The following is an 11,314-nucleotide window of genomic DNA, read 5'->3' as shown; positions in this document are numbered from 1 at the left end:
AGCAGTTCTTTTAGCCTGCCATTAGAACGTTAGACCATTGCGTTGCACATCGAAGGGAGGTAATAGGGCTGATGTATTTCGTTGCGAGCCTGTCATTGTTTTCCTTCGTTACCGCAAGCATAAAACAAGAAAGCTTATCACACACGAATTCCGATGGCAACCCAATTATAGAGAACATTTGCTGGAAACTCTCCGCTACTTACTCACCAGCTGGTAATGGGAGAGCGTGAGGGAAATAAAAGCCGCGGGGACTACTTGCTCAAAAAAATCAAATCCTATAATAACGTGATGACCGGAATTAACTAAGCTAATTAAAGTGTTTTTATTTAGTTAGATATCTGTTTCAGTTGCTCATGCAAGCAATGTCCGTGTCTGTAAAAAAACAGCTCAAGGACTAAAATTAGGTTGTCCGCCAGAGATAATATTCGAAAATTATGTAAAACCTGTAGCAGTGACCACTGTTATATTGTATTCGCGCTTACATTCTTTGGAGATATAATTGTGTCTAAAGTGTTTAACGTTTCAATTGTTTCTTGTTTAGTTGGAAGGCTGACGAGAACCTCTAGATCCTATATTTAGGGTAACAGGCAACCGGTCTCAAATAAATTACTTGTTTCATACTGTGAAAATTTACAAATGTGTCAGTGTCATCAAAGTGTTATGCTGTAGGCGTGATTCACGATGAATACATTATTGCAGGCTTTCAAAAATATGTTATTGAGGAAACAGCCCTGGGGGTGAGAAGCAGTCACTGGCTGTGGCATGGGCTTCATGCTAAGCACTCGAACAACATGCTCACCTTTAAATAGAAGACATGAAAGAATTCTCGCAGACACGCGGCCACACCTTCCAAGGTCACAAAACTATATTTGTCAAAACGAGCGTCGTCAACCTTTATTGCGCTGCCATCATGCTTACGTTACAATAACTTCAAAGCGCCGTTCTACGTAGGCACTCTTCGACTAGGCAATTTCGGTTGACTTTTCCGGTTTCAGTCTTTGGTAGTGTGTCCACGAAGAACACGCCTCCGTAAAGGCGCTTGTGCACAGCCAAGTTATCTGCCAGGAAAGAAAGGTAAACGCCGTATTATAGTTTCACAACGTCTTTTCTTTTTGTCATAAAAAGGTAGATGCTTAATGTTCAAATTTATTCTACGAGGAATTCATCAGCGCCGACCAATTCCACATTTTTGTGACAACGGCGCGGCAAAACGTACTAGGCCACCAGAGGCAACATCACAGATACGAAATAGAGACGAACGTTACGACATGTATAGGTCGTTTTCCCGCGTTACACGTAGCTGCAACAGAGACAAGCACACGACTTGAGTCGTAATAAATTAAAGAGCTCCAGAATGGTAGGTGATCGAGCCAGTTGCTACATAATTAACAAGGTCAGACTAGCGCGAAAGACACGGCCGGAAAAGAAAGACAGGGACAACACGAGCACTTTCCTTCCCCTGCGTTTTGCACTAGTTTCACTTCTGTAATGAAATAAGAGGATAACAAATATGCGGTGTAACTTTCCATCGGAAATCAGCTGCAGTTTACGACATGCAGTAAATGCTTTGTTCCATTAATTGAAATTGTGTGTTTCAGAAATTTCAGTCTACCTACTGAAAAGGTAAGTCGTGTCCTTGTGGCTGCTAATATACGTATTTCACTCTCTATTATTAGTGCGATATATTACTTTTGAAATATGTTAATATAGGAGATATCGCTTGCAGTTTGTACCTGTGGGACCTTTTTTTTCATACGCTCTTACGTGCAAGCACTATTGCATTTACAATAAAGTTTGATTAGTTGCCTTTTTAGGCCTTCGACTGAGGTGGTCGTACTGTTAAATGTGGTATTGGAACAGCAGGCGCCGCACACGCCTAACGAGTCTGTGGTTTAGCTTTTACAGGCACTATAAAATAGTATAGAAAGGGCCTCAACGCATCGCACCGACAGGTTATTTATTATCTAGATAGCAATTTACCTAAAGTTACACTAACTAAAGCTGCTGAATTTAAAGCAGACCGTCAAAATGCCTGCGCATGTATCGGAAATTATGTGACTAGCCAGAGTTTGGATTTACATGTGCCCCAAGTTGGGTACCACAACATGTACTGGAGCTGGAGTCCCTGGCTTCCCAACAACCTCCATCACGAACTGTGAGACAAAATTGATCAGAAATTTAGTATGTTGAGTGCGACAGAAGTCAGAATATGTTGAATCATATTTTCGACGAGCAGATCGGCAAAGAATTCCGCAGGGCTATATTACTCCGTCATAGATAGGGCTTCTCTTTCAACGGCATTTTGCAGCAAGTGCAGTAATGTGAATGAGGTGGGACGCCATCCGATAACATGAATAAACTATGATTTCAAAATCTGACAAACGTAATCTATGATTTAGATTCATGAAGAGAATAACAAGCACATTTGTAAGACATTCGTTTCTAGTTCCAAAATTGTGCTACATACCCCAAATACAAGTCACCGGGAAACAATAGCCAGATTCACGTTTTGACGCTGAAGAACCGAGTGAAAACCACGAGGAAAATCAAATCCAACAATGTAATTTTTTATTTAAATTCTATTGTCTGTCTAAGTCGAGCTGACTGACTTTTTGAAGCAACGAATAAACTTACTTGTGTTCAACAAGCGACACGAGTCGTAATGCTGCTCTTCGTAATATTTAGCTTCTTTTGACTGATGTGAACTGTGGTATCGATACGTACTATGACGTCTGTCTTAAAGTGGTTATTTCCGCGCGCTAATTTTCGCTGTTTTAATAAGGCATTTCCTGATCTATTAGAAGCACTGCTATAAGTCTGGCTTTTGTCTGATCAAAGAGATGCGATGGTTGAAGAAAGCGGATTCTAGTCTCAAGCGAAGCGTGAATTCAGGGTGTTGGTGGATTATGTCGACATGGCTTATCTGGCGATACCGCAGGCAGGTCTGACAAGCCGCTTATCAGAACGCACCGTATTGTAAAGCGCACGAAAACTGCTATAATGGGCAGGCGAGAAACGAACATTTCAAATCCGTCTTTGTGGTGAGAAAGGCGGTAGTAAGGAAACAAACAGAAGTGGCAAATCCAGAGGCTCTGTTCTCTATAAATTTGACAATATTGTTAATTAGATTTGTGTCAGTCATCTACCCAAGAATCATCTTAAAACTGTCCACTGATGTGTAAATTCATACTTTGAAATCAGACGGAGTGGTTATTGCATTGTACGCCAGAATCGTTGCTATCAGGAAAATTTCTGATCTGAGTAATGCGATGGAACCAAACAAAATTAAGGACATTCGAAACGCCGATTATGTCACGCCATAAGTGCCACGAAATCCAGTGGTGTAAAGTAGGCGGTACGCAAATACGGTACATTAGCACTGTTTTGGAAACATTGAGGGCTACACTTTATGTCACCTGTATCATGTTTTAGAAATACCGTAATTTTTTAAAACTGGAAAGCGCTATGTACCATAAGCGACCAACCTGAAATTGTTGCTTTGATTTTCTGGGCGAAGTCGTGAGCCTGATTTTCAATGATAGTTGGCTGCTTGAGCACTACTACCGCAGCCGGTGCCTGCCCGTACTTTGGATGTGGCAGTCCTACTACCACAACCTCGGAGATGTATTCCAAGTGCTCTTCAAAGAGGAGCTCCTCGAGTTCCCCTGGCACCACCTGATTGTCCATGCACTTGATCATTTCTTTTAGCCGCTGTACAATGTACACCCTGCCATTTTCATCGTAGTAGCCGGCGTCTCCTGCACAAAAAGGATGTTTTTGCTGATGACAAGTATACTCGGTCCAAATGACGATTAAAGAAATTTTGTGTTAAGCGAATGATACGCTCAACGGTAAAGGAATCACGCAGCCAATGTTAACATGGAATATCGGTAAAGTTGGCCCATGTATTCTCAGTGCACCTTAGGTCCAGCGTAGCGAAACAAAAGATGAGAAAGCAAACACAAGGCCAGAGCTCTGTTGTCTCTTTAGTTTCCCGGCCTTTGTTTCTTCAGGCTTCTGCTAAGATATGCTTTCAGACGACAATGTGAAGTAACTTTTACCACTGCGTCACTTTAGGTCACGCGAGATTCTCAGTATAGGGTTATATATTCGCGTCTTCAATGGCAGACGGGAATGAATAAACCTATACAGAAAATATGGCGCCCCGTAGCTCACAGGGCCTTTAAGTAACGTTATTCCATCCATCCATCCATCCATCAATCCATCCATCCATCCATCCATCCATCCATCCATCAATGGCATGCAGTAACACCGGCCTAAAGGAACTGGAGAAGCTGTACCGCCGCTATCATTATGCGGTGCTGTTCAGACGAGCAACAATGTACCCGGAGCAGCACTTCAATTTCGGCAAATAGTGAAGCGGCACAAAAAAAGTGCTGCCTCGCCATTGCAATAGTGATCCGACTTGACAGCTTGCTCCGCACTCTAGAAATTCCTGTCGCAACGAGAGAGAGGCGCATGATGCTCATTCAAAAAATTAACTCATTATATTGCTTCCTGAACTAGCTTCACAGGCAAAAAAATATGTGTGTTGCATAGATATATTTGTCTAAGCTAGCGCATCAGTTAAAAATGCTTGCTGTTCGGAGTGCATGAAACTTAATTGCTCTACCTGACTTGCACCAGCCTTCCTGATCGAAGAGATTGGCTGTCTCTTTTGGCTTCTTGTAGTATTCCTTCATTAGCGTCGGAATGCGAAAGCAAATTTCTCCAACGTGGTTCGGCCCAAGCTTCTTTCGCGTCAGTAGGTCGACAACCTGCGAGATAACATTTTATAGCTTGATGCAAAAAATAAATATGAAGCTCTCTCGCTCTGAACAAATTTTGCAAGGTGCTCTCCAGTGATGATTGTCGGACAACTTCGCTCGTCTACATGCTAACCCATAACGAGATTGTGCTCAGATGTAGTGGTGAATGTGTATTCATTTGAAGTGCAATGAAATAGAAATAAATATTAATGGCAATATCTTTAGGGGCGCACTTTTGTCATCTTTGTGTACAAAATCCTCATGTGCATAAATTTGTTCAGGCCATCAAGAGAGGTATAAGTAGAACAGAACATGAGAGCCTTCTGACCGCACTCTGTGAGGCGGTCCCAGCTAAATTTAACCAAGCCGATAATAATAATTTGTACTATATATAATTACGAGACCTACGGTCATCTATTGTTTACAACAACGAGAATTATCCTTCTTACCCAATTAGCCGGCTATCGAGAGATTCTTTAGAGGAGTTACATTTTTTTTCAAGACAGGGTGTACTTTCCTGGTAGAACTATTATTGCACCTTAAACCACCACATTTAGTAATTTTGATTAAGCTTTGGCCTTCGTAATTACTTCTTGTACGTTTTATACTTACAGCGCGAGGAATAGGAAAACCCGCGTGATTGCACGCTTGCTCGCTGCAACACTAGTGGTTGTAAAAGTGATTTCAAGGAGCTAACTCCGCTTCACTCTGGAACTGCCTGGTTACTGAATAGCCTGCGAATATCATGCGAAACACGCAGCACGTGATACGTGGAAGGCAACACCGACAGCTTGCCCCTCTTCAGTGTGATTCGGTTTATGATGTAAATAATCTTCCAACCATTGCCGCAATAAGTAGAGTCACAATTTAACTATGCTGATCACATGCATTTCACCTTTTCACATCCTCCTCCCGCACGACTTTGATTTTGTGCCAGAATTTTCATCTTGTATTAATAAGACTAATGGTAATAATATGGCATATTATGGTATTAATGTAGCATTAACATGAGAATTCCCGACCAACACTCATCGCATGAAATGCGCTGAAAACATACCTGCTAACACTTTTACCGCATCTGCTGATATTGATACCTTTTTCTTCCTGCTTGCGCGACTTGAAGATTTATAAGCACCAGAGAAACACATACGTGCTGTCCGGTCAACACATCGCTCGTCCATGCATATGCATTCGTGACTCAGACATTCGCAATTTCTGCGACGTAAATGCGAGTTCTGGCCGCCAACGTCATTGGGCGTATCTCCACCTCCTCTTTTTTTGAACATCACAGGCTTGCACATCCCATGATGATAATGATGCTGTGTGGTGTTTGAGGTTGCAAGGGCCAACTATGGCGAAAAGAGCGCCATGACATATGGTATTGAATTGTCTACGTGTTCTGTAATAAATGTTCAGATGACTTGGAAATGATAAGTGTAATAAGGTTGCAAAGAGGGCTAAAAAATTTGACAGATACTCTTAAGACTGCTTACATGTGGGAATGCGAAAGCATTAGAGTCCCTCTGGCAAAATGTTGTTTCTGTGCGTTGCCTCATATCCAGCTTTTCTGGACACGTACCAACTAGCGCCAAACGCAGCCGCGCCACGAGCTAGCGCTTGTTTATTGGAACAAGCGGGGTTTTCGCGAATAATTAAAAGTGCAGGTCGATTATTGAAAAAGGCAGGTGGCGGACATTTTCCAGAAGATAATCCACACCAGACAAATGCAGTGATCATGCTGTGGAAATGCAGGATTTTGTCCCCAGAGTGGTTAAATATTCAGCAATGGAAGCCTATGGAAACAAAGAAAATTTGTATTCAATTTTTGACACAAGAACGGTAGCCGTGATAATACTACGGCTCCTATCGCAATAGCCGCTTGTGCCTATGTAGTCCGGGGACGCAGCTTTCGATTAATGCTGATTTCGACTCTCTACACATGGCTTAACAATGTTCCCAAAAGCGATTCTTGAAACGCCGTCGTGCAAATTCCCGTGGTTCCTTACTGAATCCAAGTGTATCACTGCGGAAACATCGGCAGTTGTAGCCGAGTAGCTTAATTGCACGCGCCTCTTATCCCGCGTCGTGCTGGCTGCGGTTCTATACCGTGCTCCATGACGTTATTTTTTGAACCACATAGGACTTAATTCCACACTGTCCCACTAGATTGCAGCAACACAAGACGCAATATGTCGTTTGGGTTTTTCAGTGGTACTCTTCACATATTACATTTTCTAATTTTCCTTCTAAAACATAGCAATGTATTGCTCATTTGTTAAGTCATACCTTTATAATCAGATTTTATTTCTTGGACAACGTAACAACAAGGATGCTCATGTCTTTGTGTTACGTTAAAAAAAGAAAATAGAAGTATCATCATGACTTGTAGCATAGACATACTCAGTAATTCTGTAGATTGTACCTTCCAGATTCTGCGGAACTTCAAGGCAATGCACATACGTAACTGAATGGTCAAAATGTTAGAAAATTTTATTTCATATTATCAGACGAGTATCAGCAAGTTTCAACTGACTGCGCCAAGAGGGTAGTCCCTTCTAAGAAAGTATGCATTTACGGTACTTAGTTTAAACTTTAGTGATGCGTTAAAGCAGTGTATTGGTCAGGCATGGGCGGCTATCTCACACGACAAGAGCATATCGTTGTGCACCCTGTCGGCAGAGCTCGCATAGTCTTGAAGAAGCGCCAAATTTCAAACGTAACGCTACTTACTACAGCTGGAGTGTGAACGGTAATTGCAGAGCGAATGCCATTCACTCTACACGCACAAGATGTTTTTTTTCGAAGCAGCAAGGAAGGAGAGAGAGCGTACATGCGTATATGCGAGTGCACGCCTTAAACATGCGTCGTGCGTACTTGCATTTACGCATGCGCGTCTGTTTGTGCCTCCGCATTTGAATTTGCGTGCGCATGAGTGCTTGTATGCGCGTGCGAGCATACACGCGTCTTTGTGTGCGTGCGTGCGCACATTTTTGTGCGTCTGTGGGCAAACATGTGTCGGATCTTTATGTGTGTTTGTGCGTGCGTTTGCGTGCATGCTTGTGTGTGTGTGTGTGTATGTGTGTATGAGCTAGCGACCGAGCATTTCCCTGCTTAACCTTACTCTTGGGGACGAATGTGATACAGTTTTGTTAAACACATATTTAAAACTATGAGACAAGAATGGATGACACTGCATTTATACCATTATCTCTTTCTGAAAGTACAATCAACGGAAAAAATCACCTCAGGCTGTAATATAACCGCCCCAGATTTCGTCACGATGGCACCATCAACACTACCTAGCAGTTCACCTTTGTTGTCTTCCTTGCTTCGGAGGCGGTGCATTGTCTTGACGTTATCGACGCGCTAAATCAGCACCATCATTGCATCATGCAGCGCTTCTGTGACCTAGCAAACTTTCGGTGGCACACGTTCCCTGCTATATTGACATCGGAACTTTAAGACTGCTTGCTTTTGAAAAGAACAACGTGAATAAAAATGGCAAGTGGTCTGGCTGCAAGGAATATGCCCATGGAACCCTAGTATTGATGGCAATATCATAAAAGGCTAAGTTGTGCAGAAACAGCAGTTGTACAGGCAAGGTAACATTTACCATCAACCCACTACTCTCGTATTACAGCAAACGCTGAAGAAATGAAACGTTCGCAGTCAACACTACCACTAATTATCGCCAATTAAAGCAAGCAACACAGAGAGCTTCGCTTATATTGATTCCCACAGTGCGTGGGATCCGTAGAATTTTCTACACCGTGAAACTTTGTACGCTTAAGGATATCGCTCATTAATGAAATAATCCTAGTCAAGTGAAATGTGCTGATGATACGGGGAATGAGCGTACTTTTTATGCACAGTTTCTATTTCTCTCCTCTGGTCGAGGACACGGAGAAAGAAGGCACCACACCTTCGACGTGAGGGAGGATCACTTCTTGCCAGTAGATAAAAGTGAGTGCCGAAGGTCTGGGCTATTCTTCATCGCCCAAGAAGCACTTCTTTGTATTGTACTGTTGTCTCCGACCCCCTAATTTAGGTTTGATCAAGTGTAGTTTATTGGACACTGGGTATCCCAGTGTTTCTGCCAGTGCGTCCTCAAGTTTGCTATACTTTAAGGTCTGCGGCTGGAATGTATATCAGTTTCGCTGAAAGCTACAGCGTTCTTGTCGACAGCTTCATTGATATTCATGCCACTGTGGCCACATAGCCAACACAGGACGCTGTATTGTTTTCCCATATAAGCTGAGCATAGCGATGCAAGTAATTCGTTAAAGACAATATATTTTTATGTTTTCGCAAACTTATTAGACTCGATGAGTCTGATACTTATTGTCTGATACTTATTGTCTGATACTGTCTGATACTTATTGTCGATGAGTCTGAAACTTATTGTTTTCAGACTCGATGAGTCTGAAAACAATAGCCATAGTGAGATTCGTTAGCTTTATGGGTTTACCTGTAGACAGTTTTGCGTATGCCTCCACCGTAAAAATATTTTTGTGTATTCAATGTGCCGGATATTAAAAAAGTATGTTCCCAGAGCTACGTAAGCAACACCAGCAGGAGGCTTAGAAGCACTGGTAAAAATTTTGTACAGGAATACTTCCTATGAAGTTCAAGAAATTGTGAACTTGTATGTGTTCTCAGGTGCTTCTTTTCATATTTCTACGAAAAAGAGGTCACACTGCACAGTCTGACACTTTCAAGGCAGTGGAAGTCGAGTAGGAGCCATTAGGACATTTTATAGACGAGGGACACCTGTTTTTTCTGGGAGCGATTTCAACCGGAATAGCAGAACAGACCTAGTGGCGTGGTGGTTATACAACAGCCTGGAAGTGTGCAAGTCGCAAATAATTGAATTACATGGATGATCTACATCTGTTTTGACTTTAGAGGTGTAGGAGAAGCTTAAATATATTCTTTGTAGATTGTATCAGGGCGGATACTGAAGTGGTGTACAGGACCTAACACTTTAAAGCACCAGGCGTACCCGAGTATGGCTCTGTGGTCAAGGTGTGTCACTTCCACAGGATGTGCGTGGCAAGAGGTTCAGCACATTCATAGTGTTGAGGCACTTCGCTTTAAGATACTTCAGGTAGGAGATAAAGGTTACTCTAGTCTCGGAGAGAATACCTAAAGGTATCTCCATATCTAAAAACACTGATAACAAGAATTTATGCACAAATGCATCACGGATATCAGTCTCGATGCGGACAATGTGACCTGTTGTGGATGTATTTTCGATGAAACCGCACTGTAAGCGGTGTATAATTGGTTTCAAGAAAGTAGAGCAGCCGCCGGTTAATCATTTTCTCAAAGAGTTTGCATAGACAACTTGTGAGAGCTATAGGCCTGTAACTGTTTTAGAATAGGTATTATGATCGCTTCTTCTCAGGCCGACGGAATGCTGCAGCCAGAGAACATGGAGTTCAAGATTGACACTAGTGTCTTGTAGCTTTCAGGGTGTAAGTGTTTCATCATTTCATGCAATATTCGGTCACTTTCTGGAGCGGACTTGTTACAGCGATTCAATGTAGGCTGAAGTTCCGCCACGTTAAATTTACGATTCTATACTTGATCGGTTGTGGTTTACCGACTCAGTGGCAGTCGCTCTGCTTGGGGCTCGTATCTTAGAAATCTTTCTATGTCATAGAATGTACTGGAAGTGTGCTCACAGTGTGCGCCAAGAGAATAATCCTGGTCGTAAAGGATGTATCCCTGTGCATTTTCTAGTGGTAGAGGATGAGCTTGCCGGCCTTTTATTTTGTTCAGCCTGTTCCAGACCTTTCTTTCGTCGGCACAAGACTCAATGCTGGATTTTGATGCTGATTTGATCTTCGCCAGCTTTCCCTGTTGGCACAAGGGCGCCTTCTGCTGCTTTCAGGCTTTATTTTCTTAAAGCTGATAGGGTTCTCAGTAGTCGGAGAGCCACGGAGTTCACTCCAATATTGTTTTTTTCCGCTTCCCTACGCTCGTCGGTCCACCGGAGAACATGTAGTTTAGAAGGTGATTCATTTCTTCGTGAGATACATATTGAGGCACATTCACACTATATGCTGGTAAATATGGAACTGCGTCGTCAGTACTGAGCGTGAAAACGTCATCCCAGGTCAAATGTGCTAGCTTTCTGTAAATCTACACTGAGTCAACATTTCATCGCGCTGCATGTGGAGGGCAGTCATCCAGTTGTCCCAATTTTCAAGTAATTGGGAAATGGTCCTCCTGTGTTGTCTCTTAAGCGCCTTCCACTAAAATTATGGCACGACTGCACTTGTTCCGATGGTTGAATCTACCGAGGAAATTGAATTGCTTGCAACGTTGAAGAATTATTATTTTTATTTATTAAACATGCCCCTGTACCAGGCACGTAACCAGGGGGGGGGTGCCCAGGGAGGCCCGGGGAGGCCCGGGTGTGAAGAGAAGTTTTTTCATCGATTCGGTGCCCGCGCGATTTACTCAATATGCGTTAAGTTGTCACCGTCTATTCAACGGTCGCACGTATCGCTGTTGATTCGTTAGTCGAACCTTATTCG

The 11,314-nt window shown here is 42.7% G+C and overlaps 1 protein-coding gene across 2 annotated transcripts in view; it reads right to left on the bottom strand.

Moving 5' to 3' along the window:
* Window positions 1-864: 864 nt before the first annotated feature.
* Window positions 865-11,314, bottom strand: part of LOC142580017 (uncharacterized) — a 111,933-nt gene continuing 101,483 nt past the window's right edge. For both annotated transcript variants that reach the window (XM_075690738.1, XM_075690739.1), the window contains exons 8-10: window positions 4,634-4,778; window positions 3,486-3,758; window positions 865-1,058 (exon numbers count right to left, since the gene is read on the bottom strand). In XM_075690738.1, the coding sequence (XP_075546853.1) occupies window positions 931-1,058; window positions 3,486-3,758; window positions 4,634-4,778 (546 nt within the window). In that variant the 3' untranslated portion in view covers window positions 865-930. The remainder of the gene's footprint in view (window positions 1,059-3,485; window positions 3,759-4,633; window positions 4,779-11,314) is intronic.

The sequence above is a fragment of the Dermacentor variabilis genome, chromosome 4 (genome assembly GCF_050947875.1).
Source record: "Dermacentor variabilis isolate Ectoservices chromosome 4, ASM5094787v1, whole genome shotgun sequence".
NCBI lineage: Eukaryota > Metazoa > Arthropoda > Arachnida > Ixodida > Ixodidae > Dermacentor > Dermacentor variabilis.
Note: the sequence above shows the minus strand (reverse complement) of the source record. Positions and strands in the feature narration are given on the sequence as shown.